General features: G+C 42.0%; 2 protein-coding genes across 2 annotated transcripts; one reads left to right on the top strand and one right to left on the bottom strand.

Moving 5' to 3' along the window:
• On the top strand, positions 1-8,871 carry POLR3F (polymerase (RNA) III (DNA directed) polypeptide F, 39 kDa). Its single transcript, XM_009894826.1, has 8 exons — positions 1-114; positions 2,165-2,232; positions 3,242-3,309; positions 4,079-4,191; positions 6,188-6,331; positions 7,099-7,206; positions 7,940-8,131; positions 8,744-8,871. Exons 1-8 carry the CDS (start codon positions 58-60, stop codon positions 8,819-8,821), a joined length of 828 nt encoding a protein of 275 aa, XP_009893128.1. The 5' UTR covers positions 1-57; the 3' UTR covers positions 8,822-8,871.
• A 4,000-nt stretch (positions 8,872-12,871) lies between these two features.
• Positions 12,872-14,795, bottom strand: RBBP9 (retinoblastoma binding protein 9). The gene is given in 4 exon segments (XM_009894857.1): positions 12,872-12,898; positions 13,179-13,437; positions 14,495-14,570; positions 14,672-14,795. Coding segments are annotated over 4 exon segments (486 nt in total).
• Between the last annotated feature and the right edge of the window lie 550 nt (positions 14,796-15,345).

Raw genomic sequence — 15,345 nt, 5'->3', positions numbered from 1 at the left:
ATTGAGCTGTGTCATCAGTTCCCTCACGGTATCACAGACCAGGTGATTCAAAATGATATGCCACACATGGAAGCCCAGCAGCGAGCCATGGCGATCAACAGGCTGCTCTCAATGGTAGGGTGATCTCACCTTCCTTGCATTAGTTCAGCTGACCCAGAGCGCTCGTCATACAGACAGGTTGCATGTTAGCAACCTCTGTGGCTGGGCTAGCAAATTAATCCCAGCACTTGCCGTAACATACAGTTACCATAACTTACTTATGGTTGCCATAACATACCTCAAAACTTACTCTTTCCATTCTGTAATATGAAGTTAATATGAATGTGTATATCCATGTGGATTTGTAGGTGAGGAAGCTACTGCTGAAGAAGTACCACGTTTATTTTTGATGTATGTAAATTTCTTTGGTCTTCTTTTCCCTGTGTGTTACTTTGTAAAGCAGAATGTGATACAATGGTCTGATGTAACAGTTGCGTGCAAGCGCAGTTGCTGTGGTTCAGCAGGTGCTGAGATGGCCACAGGTGATAACAGCAAGACCAGCTCGCTAATGGTGGGGAACGAATTAGCTAGAAATAAAAGAATGAATGTTAGCCCATGCTCTTACATATGAAGATCTTTTCCAACCCCCTCACAAAATCCTGAAATAATGGATTCCTCTGATAATATGCAGGTGAAACATCTCAAGGGATTTTTTTTGCGTCTTCTATAAATTTCCCGCATCTCACTGGGCATTTCCCTTTGCTGTATCAGGAGCCAGCCCAAGATAGGAGCACTGTCAACTACTTCTGCCACGTGTTCAGGAACAGATAGTAGCTGTTTAGTCTTGTTGGTTCAGCGTGGCATAAACTTGAGTATCAGCTAAATGTTCAAGGTCTTTAAAGATCAAGAGTTCTTTTGGTTCCTTAGCTGCTGCTTCATGGGCATGTGAAGTCAGGAAATAAAGCAGGTTGAGAGAGCACTGTTGAAAAGAGGGGCGCTTCCTTTCTCAGAAAGTGAGGTGTTGGAAAGTGTGCAAACTGAGCAAGATGTGGTTTGTTTGGTTTTTGTTTTTTCTTTTTTTAATCAAAACTTCTTAGCTTGAACCATACTAGATGGCACTGGAAGTAAACTAAACTTTCTCTTTTTGTTCTTACTGTTATAAATACGTTTATCAGCACATTGGATGTGAGCTTGTGTGTTCAGTAACTTTTGAATAGATTGGCCATATTTCACAATGAGGCTTCAAAGATTGTCAAGTCTCTAGAATTTGTTTAAAATAGATGCCTTGGGGTGTGTGGGGAGATCTAGTAAGTACCTCGAGCCTAGGGAAAAAATGCAGTGAGAGCTCAGCCTTAATAAGCATCAGGTACTTCACCAGAGGTCAGCTGCAAGTATTTCATCTGTAGAAAAGTGTTGAAGGGGGATCATCCTGAGGTGTGAGCTTCAATCGACCACATAATGCAAATCTGTGAGAAACAAGGCTGTAACTATGGGGAAAGGATTAGCTGGCAATGACAGAGTGAATGCTAGTTAATGCTATTATACGCAGTTATGCTCTTGAACTTGTCTAATTGCTTGCCCCTTCAAAATAGGAAATAAGAATTTGCCTGGCCTAGGCACAAGCGTCAAGGGCAGGACAAATGTTTTGTGAGTGAGAGATGCCAGTAATTTGCCTCTGAGGGGCACCATCAATCCTGGCTGGCAGTTTTCCAGTGATCTCTACTTAGTGAAAAATAAACTTTGCTACTGGAACTCAGAATTATTCAAAACTTGTACAGTAGAGCTCCAAGGTGATTTCTGGGTAGCCAGAGTGTTTTGGTGGAAAGTAAGAGCAAAGTATACAAGGACTTGCTATCCCTAGTCCAATGGTGAAAGTTAGGAGAAATAATAGGAAGTGCATAGATGTTGTGGGAAGGGTTGGGAACTGTGTTTGTTATTTCTGATAGCTGATGATAAATGAATGCTTGTCGGGAAAAACAATATCCTAAAGGGTATTATTGTACTTGAAGGGAAAAAATATCCTCAAGGGTAGTATTGTTGCCAGTAGTTAGAAATGTTATTTTCCCTTTCCTTTATTCAGTTGATGTGAAATAAGGTTTTTAATTTAGAATATTAGAAGATTCTTGCCACGTTCTGAAACAAGCTATTTGAAGGAAAGTAAATGCATTGTGCCCATCTGTTCTAGGGGCAACTGGACCTTCTCAGGAGCAACGCGGGCCTCCTATATAGAATCAAAGAGTCTCAAAATGCAAGGTAAGCCTTGTGTTTGCTGGATAAATATATTTGGAACACAATTCTGCAACTCGCATGTAGCACTGCTGAGAAGACATTCAGTGATGTAATATGGATTCTGTAACGTGGATGTTACAGAACATAACTGCTTGTTGCCGGACAGTACACTTAAATCCCCTGAGCTGATCCTGAAAAGTGTGTTAGGTGTAGTGGTTTCTACTGAACAGAGGGTGCCATGGGACTATAGCTCTAACTTGCTAGCAGGGTTTCTGGACCAGGTGACAGCAAAGTGACCTGTGCAAACATGCGTATGCTCAGGTGAATTCCAGCTGAAGCCCGACCTTACCATCTGCAAACTGTGGTCTTCCTCACTGCTCGTGTTACAGGATCAGCTCATATTTACAGCTGTTCCAGGAGGCCACTTGAACTCATGCTCTTTGATTTATTAAAATGAACCTTCAAACCATGTCTTGCGATGCCTATGTAAATCTGCGTAAAAGATGCCTAGACGTACTTCTGGAAAGAAATACCCTGCAAAATTATCCTCAGTGCAGGCATGTCATCCTCTCTTTCAAATGCTTTAGAAAAAGATTGCCGAGTTCACACTTTCTCAGACCAGTGAAAAGGCATGTTTTGGAGTTGGGAGCATGCTACTATCCCTTTTAAGATATTCTGTCTAGAGACAGATTATCCTAAATTATGCTCTGTGCTGTGTTTGACCTTCTACAGTTGTGTTAATATGTGACTCCAAATTCCCCATTGTTATGACAAGTGGAGTGACTCTTGTTTAGTCACTTTTCTTTCATATTGTGCTCTTTTTTCTTTACTGTGGCTTCTCACTGGCAAGCTTGGCTTGATTGAGAGGTTTAGTGTCATGTATTATATTTGCCAGTGGCTGGCTTATTGTGTAGGGTTAGTCGGTTTTTTTTTTTGCATTGTTTTTTTCATAGTACTTGTCAGTTTTAAACAAAATATACTTCTTTCAGATTTTGGACCTTGCAAAAATCCTGATGTCTGTCTTATTTTACAGTAAAATGAAAGGCTCTGACAATCAAGAGAAACTGGTTTACCAAATTATAGAAGATGCAGGCAACAAAGGTAGTTTAAATGAATTATAATTGTGAATGGTACTAACTCTGTTTACTTACGGAACTGTTCCTATCCAAACTTTTAAATACTTCTCCAGACCATATAAATATAAAATATGGAGTCCCCATACCAGGTCTGTAGCTAATGTTCCGTGTGCCCGCTTTTTAAAAACAAAAGAGAAGATGACATGTTCCTCTATTAAAATAACAACCTGTCCTGGTTGACTTTTCTAGGGGGCTCTTTCAGAATATTTGGGAATATGAATTATGACTTATCTATGGTACTGTCAAGCTGAGGAATCCACAGAACGCTCACTACTTAAAAGAAAACATGGTATCTGTATCAGATTTAACAGGTGTACTGCCAATAGAAACCACTGCTAGTAATTAGGCTTTCTCAGCCGTCACTGCACACTGTGGTTGAGAGATGACAGGTAGAACTGGCTGTCATATTTTTGTTGAAGCACTAACACTAGTTACCTAAAAATGCAAAAACATTTCTGTGATGTATTCGTGTTGGCAGTGAAATGGGGTCCACTTGTAAGAGCTCTTGGAGGAGAGAGAGCGTTTCTTGTTTTTTTCAGTTGGTTTTTTCATTCCATCCCCTTCTGTTCCTTCCCTCCCTTTTGCTGGGAGTGGTAGGATCAAGGATACATCCTATCAAGCGAGTCAAGCAATGCTGTGATGTGATTTTTTTTTTTTTTTTCTGGTTTGTGAGTATGTACAGAAACAAACGGTTTCTTCTATTTACTTCCGTTCATTTTTCTGTTTTTAAACAGGTATATGGAGCAGGGACATTAGATATAAAAGTAATTTGCCTTTAACAGAGATCAACAAGATACTGAAAAACTTGGAAAGCAAGAAACTAATTAAAGCAGTTAAATCTGTGGCAGTGAGTATTTTGTGACTTCTTTTTTTAACCATTTCAAACGTTTGCTGCATGCTGTATATGTCTGAACAGGGGACTGGGAGCAGAGAAACCTTGTTCTGCCTCCAGCTCTTTCACTGACTGCACCAGCATTTGACTGTCTTAAGTATGCAGGTTTGAGGTGCAACAGATATGAAAGGCTATAATGTTTATTAAATAATCAACATGCTACTAACAAGCTGATTTATAATAAAAGTATCACTATTAATATACAGTTTTATCATTCTTCCCATCACTACTAATTACATACCATTATTATTAAATTGAAGTTTTAATTCTCTTAATTCTTTATTGCATACAACTCTTCCTGCAGTTTTGTTACCCTTCACAAACCTCTCGCGCTTCTTGCTGCTAATCTGCAGTTCTGTCACCCTTTTCTCTGTCCTTCTATAGCTGGTCTTTAGGACATAAAGTTAGGGAAAAGTCTGGTGGGATTCCCTCCAGCATCCCAATGGGTTTGGGTCCACAGGTCAGCTTCTCTGCTGCCCATAGGCATCCACACTCCTGCTGTCTGCAGATCCTGCCCTCTGTTGTTCCATGACTGATTTTTATACCTTACTGCCTTTTCTTGTTTCTTAACTCTCCTTTCTACCACCCTTTTCTCCATTCTCCACTCAGTGTCCACCCAAATAAGCAACCTGCCCATAACTGCTTTTTCTCCCTTGGTTCCAGTGTTGCTGTACCACAATTTGGTATTTCTGATACTGAAGCAATCTCAGCCTTTTATATGGGACTAGTGATATGGTTACCTAGCTGCAAGTGGCCTTGCAAGGTTGCTCTCCCCTGGAATTCCTGAAACTCCCTTCAATTATCTGGGTCATACTGGATTTGTATGGTTTATTTCAAAAAAATTCTAAGGCATTTGGTTCTGTTTCAGTCTTGGTTCCTCTACTTTGTTCCAGTTACTCAAGAACTTTCTTACCTTATGTGCAAACAGTCCATGTACTAGAGTAGGGCTTATCCTTTTCCATGCTTTTTCTCACACTGTTATAGTGCTCACGGAGCATCCTGCTCTCCCTTACATGCCTAATTAGTTAGCACTGGTATTAGCATGTTTTTTGGACATTCTCCCAGTTACCAGCAGAGAGTCTGTCTTGTTGCAAGGCTTAGGACACCAGGAAGATCACTTGTTTGTGAACTCTTGGAAGTTTTATATTATATGCTTTTTCTATGTGTCAGCCTCATCTGCACCGTGGAGGCGATACCTTGCCTTGCGTGTGTGCATTTTTTTCAGGGGGAGTGAGATGTGAGGGTGACTTCCTAAATAAAAATAAAATGGAGATAATGAAGTTGGACATAGAGAAGCAGTAGTTTTTTCATGTTCTTGTGAGAAATGCTGGCTTCATCTAGTCATACAGGGGACGTAATGCTGCTAAAATTCCTTCAGTGGTTGCTGAGTAGTCCTTTGGATGACCATTGCACTTTAACTGATTACTAATATCAGAACTGAAGCAGCATTCCCATTCACCCTGTCTAGGTGTGGCAGTAAGGAGTGGGCTCGCAAGGGCTAACTTTAGCTGCAGAATTTGATCACGTAAGGGTCCTCCAATCATCAGTGCACGGGTTGAATCCTGCAGAAATAGTTGAAAGTTTCTCCGTTAAGTTTGTCTTTGCTGTCTTCTAAAGACGCTTTCCTGCCCGCCTTTGACTGTGGAGGGGGATTAGAGACAATAGGCTAAAATTGAACTCTGAGTTCTTCTTCGGTGAGGTTTGTATTGTGTGCACATTGTTACTAGGCTTCTCTCTTCTAACACTGTTATAAAGTGATTAGGAATCTAAATGTATTGATCTTCTCTTTATCACCATGTTATCTGAGAGTCAAACATGTTAAGGATAGCTGGATTGCTGTGCACCAGGTTTTCAGCGTAATGAACTCTCTCTTTTGCAGATATCTTCTTATATCTTCCTTTCTTATGGAAGACTTTCCGCTGTTAAGAGCTGTGCACTTTGTCTCTAACAGGCATCCAAGAAGAAGGTGTATATGCTGTATAACCTGCAGCCTGACCGGTCAGTGACTGGTGGGGCTTGGTACAGTGACCAAGACTTTGAGTCTGAATTTGTGGAGGTGTTAAATCAGCAGTGTTTTAAATTTCTACAGAGTAAGGTGAGTGCCACTATTGAAGTCACTAGTTTTGTGCAAGTAATTCTTTTCTTTATAAAACCAGTGATGGGCAAAGCTTAAGTTTTCCATAGTGTTGGCCATTGTTCTAACTGGATTGGCAAACCTGTACTGGATTGTGTTTTGTCACAGCAAGTGTGATGGTGTTGCACTTTAATAATGCATATTGTCACACCCTGTACAGGGAGTGAAGCCTTCAGTCTCCAAGGTCCAATGACAAGGTAGGCAGCAAAGAACACAGGACCAAAAAGCCTGGCAAAAGTCACTATTTTGCCTGCAGAGTTCCTAATTTCTGAGAGGGTGAAAGGCACTAGTTAGTCAGCTCTGCCTAGAAGACAGTTTTCTCTAGTATAACTGCAGGAGGAGCCTGCTTTCTATTAAATAAGTCTTATGTGGATTGCAACATCTCTCTCTTCCGTTGAAATATATTCTAACTGGCAGTAGGTACAGCAGAAACTTCTTTTGTGTCAAAAACTGCCAGATGCTGATATTCCTTCTATTAATCTAAATTAATATTAATCTAAATCATTGTGTAAATTTTGTCATATTTAATGTAAGATTATGTTTTATTGTGCACCACATTGTCTCACATACATCAGTCTTAAGGACATAGCTTTAAATGCTAAATAAAAAATACGTCCCAGAAATGGTTTGGAAATCAACTTTTATACTTCAGTCTGCCTGAAACTGAACCATGAAGGAGGCTCTTAGCAGCAAGTACTGATTATAACTCATCTTTGCATTTTTCTCAGGCAGAAGCAGCTCGAGAGAGCAAACAGAACCCCATGATACAGAGGAACAGCTCATTTGCCTCATCCCATGAGGTGTGGAAATACATCTGTGAACTGGGTATCAGTAAGGTCAGAATAGATTCATCTTATTACTGTCAAAATCCTCAGTGCATGACTAGCTGCAGGAGTTGGGTCCTGCAAATTTGGTGAGGGTCTGATAAGCGCTTTAGTACCCTACCTGGTTACTGCATTGGAATTGGCCTTTGCTGCCTTATTGCTTTTTGAGGAGGGTCGTTGGCACTGCATGGGATTCCAGGGTAGTTTGTACACGAGGGTTTTCAAAGACATGTAAAAGAATTTTCATCCACGTACTTGTTGATGGGAACTGGAGTAAGTTTTCCTTTAACTATCTCAACCAGTTTATATTTTATAATTTCTCTTAAGTTTGCGTATGCACTTCAAGAAGTTTTGGGGGTGGGGAAGGAGGGCCCCCCCTAATTGTTGGTCACCATCAACAGACATATCTTTAGCAGTCTGTCTGTTTTCTTTCATGATTGTTTTCCTGGAAAACTGGAAATGTATCATGCTAGGATGATGTAGACACTTGAGGTGCATAGGGAAGTTCTTTTTGGTAAGCCAGGGCTAGTGTAATCCAAAAGTGCTTGGGAGATAGGAGGTATTGGTATTTGCTTTTCTTTTTGTATCTGTACAACCCTATAAAGCACTGAGCGAGAGTGCTTCCTTGATCTGGGCTAGGTTAGAATTCTAAGGATTTGTTACTCGTGCTGTTTGCTCATTTCCTCCTTGCAGGACTTACTGGCATGTGTCTTTACTAATATTTATTTTACAAATTATTTCTTAGGTAGAGTTGTCAATGGAAGATATTGAAACCATTTTAAATACACTAATATATGACGGAAAAGTGGAGATGACTATCATTGCTGCAAAGGAAGGGACGGTAGGCAGTGTGGATGGACAGATGAAATTGTACAGAGCTGTTAGTCCTCTCATACAACCCACTGGATTAGTCAGGACACCCTGTGGGCTCTGTCCCGTAAGTAACTAATTCTGTATATGAATATGTAGGTGTATGTAAATTTTGAATAAAATCCTGCAAATGGCCAGCCAGCACATGGCAAGGTTATGCCCATGAGGCATCCTCGTGGCTTTCTAAGCCAGCTATGGTTATGAGTGTTACCCGTGATGCCTTAGCTATGGTGTAAGAGGCGGGTTCTTCAGTTTAGACCAGGATGTTTCCCACTTACATGTTGTCTCTTTATTGTACTGTATGTGAAAGGGTGCTGTCAAGTGTAGCCAGTTCCAAATTATATTATTATATTGTCTGATCCCAAGTTTGCCTATTTATGTTTTTAACAAGCTAACTTATTTCTGTCTAGTTTTTGGTCCCTTGGATTATAAACTCATATGTGGGTAACACTCACCAGTGTGTCCATCTGCAACGTTTACTACAGTGGGGTCTGTTTTGCTTTGTTGTGCTCAGGTTACTCTTCCTCAGAGCTGGCATTGGACTTCCTAGATTTTGGGCTCTGATAGACTACTGCTTTTCTACTGGGGAAGGAGCAGAAAACATGCGAGCATGTTGCATACAGCAAGCATCATCTTATTGGAAGTAATTACTCTACTGACACTGGGCTTGCTTTTGCAGGTTTTTGATGATTGCCATGAAGGTGGTGAGATTTCTCCATCAAACTGTATTTATATGACAGAGTGGCTGGAGTTCTAAAGTGAAAGAAAACTGTAAACTGGATTTGTGCTTCACAGACAAAGCAGCTTGCTTTTTTAAAAGTGGACTTCTAAATTTGTGAGCAACTGCAGGACATGGAGTGACCGTTTTTAATGAAACATAATGCAGCAACGTACCAGTTACATGAGTAGTCCTGTGAGCGGACTGGAAATCACGTCAGCCCTGAAGGTCAAGGCTCAAGTGGAAATGTGATCCATTCTTGTACCAAAAATTGACTGTGAGACTTGAAAAGTGCCATAGAACAGCCGGGTGGTGATGCGTCATTTCCAAGGATTGTGTCAAGTACTCCACAGATGCTTATTCTGAATGAAAGAAAAAAAAAAGTCAGCAGATCCGAAAAACTTGCTAACGAGTGTTGCCAAGAATGAGAACCCAAACTTTGCTTTCAAACTGATGCTACTGGTGGGTGCTTAAGTCCTAAAGCCGACGCTTTTCTCCCCTGATAGCTACCATCTAATTGAAGACTAAGACTCTGATGTGGCAAAGATCCTAAATATGTCAAACAGAGCTCACTGATTCTTTATTGTCTTTCTTACCTGCTAATTTATCATTAAAACCCTCATTTTTCTCATATACATCTGTGCTTTATTTCCTTCATTGCTGCTGTTGCCTGGTGATACATCTGTTGTATTTATTCCTTCATCTGACAGCTACAGCGTTATGATCAAATCTGCGTTGGTGTGTTCTAGCAGCTGCATCATGTACATGGATATGTCAGCTAAAATTTTGAGCAGAAGTATTCTGGGAAGATGTGTTTTCTAGAAGAGAAAAAGAGTTCCTCTGGCCTGATGGTACAGGGAAGACTTTTATAGATTATCTGAGTGCCCTCAGGGTTGAAAAAGCAACGTCTAGGGGGAAAAAAAAAAAGCAGCTCCTTTTTCATAAATGAGAATATTGTGCATATATGGTACAGCCAGCTCTTCCACCATCCAGAATAAGAGGGCTGAGATGAAGTACGAGGCAGTGTAGACACACGAACTGTGCAGAGACAGTCTGGTTCTGGTATCTCTTCCTACCTGGCTTAATCTTGCTTCATCCAGGCTGGATCTCTATGCAACTACTCAGTATCTTCAGGATAGCCTCCCAGCACTTGGAAACAGTGGGCCAAGCACAACACCGGACCTGTCGTATCTAGCTGTTTTCAAAATTGCTTGTCTGAAAATAAGCCCTCCTGGACACTGTTAGGAGGGCAATGTTCAAGCACCTCTACAACCGAGTTATCAGCATGCCAGGTAATCTGACCGTGAGTAGTAAATGGTGGACTAACAGAGAGATTTTGGAAGATAGTTTGCCTGATAAGTGTAGGAGACTTTACATCAGCTATTTCAATACTGTCCAGGAGTTTGCACCTTCTAAAAGCAGTCTGGGTCCCAAAAGTGTTCAAGCCTTGCTCAATTCCCGTTTTCCTACTTAAAGCGTGGGTTGTGGACAGAAGGCTAATGGTGGTAAGTGCTGTATAAAGAATAAAAAATAATGGTTTCTGTCCCGCACAGGGACAGTATAGATACAGAGGCAAAGGCTCCTTGTTTGCGAGTAAGCATGCTGTCTCTGACAGGAGCAAATCTCTAGTACTGATAAGCTGGCATGTCCATGGAATGAGTTTGATTGCGTTAGCTAGTGTGAGCTCGCACAGTTGGCTCCTGTGTTGTCTCGAGGTGGCAGGGGATGCATATCTCTACAGAGGCAGAAGAGCTCATACAAAAGAGATGCAGAGGTGAAACGATTAGATGTTTGTTCTTTTTTCTGCCGCCTTTAACCACTCACCACACTGAAGCCTGAGGAAAATGCTGCTTAATTCACTGGAGGGAGCCTTAACCTCAGCTTCAGACATCCGTTATTTGGCCAAAGGTAATTTCATTGAGGTGTGGGGCTGGGGTTGCCTTTGTCTTCCTGCCTTCAAAGAGGACCTAACACAATGGGGACCTGAATCCTGCTGCTGCAGAGATAACACATTGTTTGTACTCTGCTGCAGCTAGAAGATAACTTTCAGGGAAACAACACATCTTTTATCATGCAGGTATGTCACTTTATGCGGTATGACCATATCCACTGGCAATAAGAAAAAGGAGACAGAGCTCGTCATCAGTGAATAGCTTTAGGAAGTAGAGAGCTGGTTTATTAAGCTCTCTAAATTCTGGGTCATTTGTATTGGGTTTATCTGGTTTAAATGACCTTTGTGGTCTCTGAAGTTTCTTACTGTTGCAGCTGTAATAAGACTTGTCAAATTTTGAAAAAACAAACAGGCCTATAGAGAGAAGTAAGGCAATTTCAATTTCCTATCTGTAAAATAGGAATCTGTCTGATCTATTTCTAAATTAATTAGAGGAATGATGTGTCACTGATTCTTTGTGAACCTGGCTAATCTATCAGCCTATAAATCTTTTTTATTAAAAGGGAGTAAATGCTAAAAGATAACATTAATAGTCTAATATTTTTTTTTTCCTCCCTGAGTTCCTTCAGTCTTCTCTTCTACGTAGCAAAGCTGTTCCCTTTACAAACTGGTATAAAATGTACCGTTTTGAAGAAGCTACAATGCTAGTTCCAGTACTTAATATGAAAACACTTATGTGTAGAACGCTGAGGGCTAAAGTTAAACCTCAAATCACGGTTGACCACTTGGAAGCATGATCCACTCATTTCTTTAAGCAACCCTCACACAAGAGGTCACAGTTCGGCGGCTGCAGGACCAGGAGGGACCTCTTGGGTCGCAGAGCTCAGCCCTGTTACCATGATCCCTGGGGTGTGCAGACCCAGCTGTGAACCTACCAGGCTGTTCTCAGCGGTTCCCTCACTAATGATAACTGACTGTACAAAAGCAAGTTGGCCATTTTCACATGGAATCATGTGCACGGTTGCTTTTTATTTCCAAGAGAAACATTAACTACAGTATCAGGCCGTATTGTGAACTGAAGGAGAGCACAGCTTCCAGGTACTATGTAACGCATCTAGCCTTTACAGTCCAAAGTCTAAAACATTAACATTAATGGCAAACTTTAAGCTTTGATAATGAAAACATTTCCCCCGTGGCTGAGTGGCTGTTCCTTTTTTCCGGGTTTTGTTTTTTGTTTGTTCGTTGTGTTTTTTTTTTTTTTTTTTAATATATATACTCTGATCATAACTCTTGCCCCTGCTGGAGGTGTTAAGCGATGGCTGCTCATCTGGTGCTGTTCGAGTGCCATCTTCTGTCTCGTCCTGGTATGGCTACCCTTAGGCTCCAGAAAGAGAAGAGAAAGCTCTTAAACCCTGTACTGGTTTCCAGTTTTGCCTCCATATGCAGAGCAGATTTTGGTAATAAACAACAGCGAGTGGGGACAGCTGGATCTCCTATTGCTGCCAAGGACTTAGTGCTTTGAAACAGGGTATAGACACCTTAAACCGGGCTGTCCTTCACCACACAGACCACCTTCCCCTCTTGCTTCACATGGCTGAGACTTTCTGTCATTTGCTCTGTGAGAAATGACTAGCCAGGTCCTCAGCTGTGCTGACTCCAGCTTTGTCTGTGGACTGGGGAGGACAAAAAAAGTACTGTGAGCAGCTCGATGGATGGTGTCCACGTTCTCATTGAAAATGTTCACTTCCTCCCTGAGAAAGTTGATTATTGCACTTTGCAGAGTTTTTGGGAGATCCTGGGGGGAGTGGGGAGGAGGGGAAGCAGAGCTCAAAGCATTCTCCTCTTTCAGTTGTTAAACATAAAACAAGTTGGGACTTATGTATGTAGCCTGTGGGGTTTTTTTCCCCTCTCTCTTTTTAAGCAAGCTTGCAATCATTCCAGGAAAACAGAAGAACGGGAAGGCTTTTACTTTAGTTATTTGGTCTAGAAACACAGGGCTTTAGGATTTTGCTCCTCTTGCAAACTCACAAGAGTTGCTCAACACTTAATTAATCTAGTGCTAGCAGGTTAGGCGCAGCATAGCCTTGAAGCCCTGGGTCCCAGTAAGGCGCTGTGCTTTTGAGACGTGGCAATGTGAGGATGATGTAAAAAATGAAGGATAAAGTAGCAACTCCAGAAGAGCAGATTTGCATTGCCTCTTACTGCTTGGAGAGCAAGTCCTGGGTCTGAGGACATTAACAATAGTAATTTGAATTTTATACACTTTAGCATATAAGCATAGGTAGCATTCTTCTACTTTCTTACTCCCACTGAATTTGTGAACTTTCTGCTCTTGTTCAGATTTTACACAAGCAAATTTAACCCCTGCAGAGCACACAACTTGCCTTATGTTAGGAAGCTGGGAAGGCAATGTTAATGTTCAGCTCAGACAGCTGCTTGTTTTGCTTTGTTTTCACAACCTGAAACATTGCTCTCCACTGTTAGATGCATCAGTAGAAAATATACCTTTTCTGCCCTGGGAGGAAGGAATGAATGGTTCTTGGTTAAAGTAGTTTCTTCAAGCATTCCCTGGATAATGCCAATCTTCCTGTGGGATTCAGTGTTCTGAAAATGGCCCCTATCTGTGTACTTACATAGTTCTGCTCCATACCTGTCAGCAAATTCCTTCTGTTCTTTCCAGGGAAGGGAAGAAGGACTGCCAATGGATACAAACTCCACAATAGCCCAATGGCAGTTTCATTGGATCTTCTTTCACTGCCAGGGTCTGTTGAATTATCTTGAGGGGCACAGAGAAGAGAGTTGAAAACCTTGTCCTTCTCTCCTCAATGGTTTGTTTAATTTCTTGCTATTTCTAGTGTAAACCAACTCCTAGCGCAGACTGCGAACTGGGAGCAGTCACAGGTTTTTACAGGTGCTTGAAGGCTGAGAAGAGATTGCCCCCCCCCCTTTTTTTTTCTTGTAATAGCCAAACATTCCATTGTAGACTGTGCAGTAATGTTTAAAACATATTTATATTCCTCATTGCTTATTATATGTCAAAGTTTCCTATGCATGGTTTTAACAAAACGTTCATATAGCTAAGAAAAGTGTAAGATGTGTCCCATGTAGCTCTTAGAGCAGAAAGAAAGAACATTACCTCGTGGTTGGTCACAACAGAGAGCCTCTACGGGCAATCTAAGCTCACGGTTTATCCAGCTTTTATGTTTCTTGTGCTAGTTAACTGGTAAGAGGCAATGGCACCTCTATCAGTAGAGCTCCATACCACTGGCTCTCTTGTGTTTTTTTTTTCACGTGCTGTATCAGAGATGTAGGCAGACACCAAGATGTTAACTTGGTGAGTTTTTACATTCCTGTGAAAAACGTGAGCCTGGTAATCAAACCTGCATGGAGAACCACACTGCTCCACAGCTTTTCAATCATGTTGCACCTATTGTTTTAAGCTGAGTGTTACCAAGCAACTTCAGAATGAACTTTGGGCTTTCTTCTAATCAATGACTTTAAGAAAAATACAAAATATTCAAAACATAGATTTCTGTTGCATTTAAAAGAGAGACAACAGAAAAAAAAAAACCCAAAGTTTGACAGTGCGTGTATGAGCAAACTCAGTCGCAGGGCATTTTCCTTTAAGCAAAGATGGAGTGATGCTCTTTATAGGCTGACCACTACATGAACTTAAGGCAGGCACACAAACTATTAGAAGCAAGTCAAGATGTTTAGATGTTTTTCTACAACGCCTTTGGTACTAGAAGTATGTGTGAAAGTTTGCAGCGTTCAGCAATGGATTTACGTGCATACATTAAGGTAGGACAAATCCCACTTACACGGCATTACACGAAGCTGCAGTCGTGTAATCGGTCTGACTAGGAACAGGGTTTGCCTCTTTGGCTTCGGGAGAGACTGTGGGATGCAACAAGAGAGGGAAGCAATGAAAGAGAGAACACATTTGCTCAGATTCAAGGCACAGACAAGTTTCTGAGGCAAGTCAGACTTGGCCAAACCTCTGCCATGTGTCACAGGCAGCATGTCACATTTCTGGATGTTGTGGCCCTCCCCGGATCTCTCCTCACTAGAGGGCCTGGGAACTGGGGTTTTCCTAGCAGGCTGAGGTACGGGTTTCCTCATGGATTGATGAAACACTGTGGCCTCAAACCAGCCGTGAGGGTAAAAGCTGGCTCCCACATGTTTTCTGGGAACAGCGAGGGAGGAAAATCCAATTTACCCGGGTCAGGCATATTTGAAAGGAGACGCCAGCAACCAGGTATGTGAATGGCGGGAGGCTGAAGGTTGTGCGTCCTCAGGGCAAACCAAAAAAAGGTCCCTTTCGGTGTGCGGCCGTGCCTCCTCCCGGCCCTCGCCGGCCTGGACGGCCTCGTGGCTCGGCCTGCTGCGCTGCCCGGAGCCAACGCGCCCCGGGAAGGTGACCCCGGCCTGAGGGGGGCCGAGAACTGAGGCAAAGAGCAGGCCGCTTGGGGCTGGCAGCTTATTTATTTATTTTCTAAGTGTCTGTATTACTAGTAAATTGTTATTGATAATCTTTTCCCAGGAGTTTCTATGCTTATGAACACAACCGTCCCTGCTGACCACGACAGCACCCTCTGCGAAAAGCTGCCTCCCTCCCCCTGTCGCTCTCAGGTCTGTGCCGGTGCGGTAAGGCGACGCCCCCCCCCCCCCT

The sequence above is a fragment of the Charadrius vociferus genome, unplaced genomic scaffold (genome assembly GCF_000708025.1).
Source record: "Charadrius vociferus isolate BGI_N301 unplaced genomic scaffold, ASM70802v2 scaffold411, whole genome shotgun sequence".
NCBI classification, from domain to species: Eukaryota; Metazoa; Chordata; class Aves; order Charadriiformes; family Charadriidae; genus Charadrius; species Charadrius vociferus.
The sequence above is the reverse complement of the archived record's forward strand: the minus strand, read 5'-3'. Positions and strand labels throughout refer to the sequence as shown.

What these genes read in the sequence shown, in the direction of transcription:
- POLR3F (XM_009894826.1), top strand. Translation starts at nt 58, where the DNA reads ATGCCACACATGGAAGCCCAGCAGCGAGCCATGGCGATCAACAGGCTG. An exon ending in AAAGAGTCTCAAAATGCAAG is followed by an intron (nt 2,233 to 3,241) that starts GTAAGCCTTGTG and finishes CTTATTTTACAG; the next exon opens with TAAAATGAAAGGCTCTGACA. An exon ending in GTGAACTGGGTATCAGTAAG is followed by an intron (nt 7,207 to 7,939) that starts GTCAGAATAGAT and finishes ATTATTTCTTAG; the next exon opens with GTAGAGTTGTCAATGGAAGA.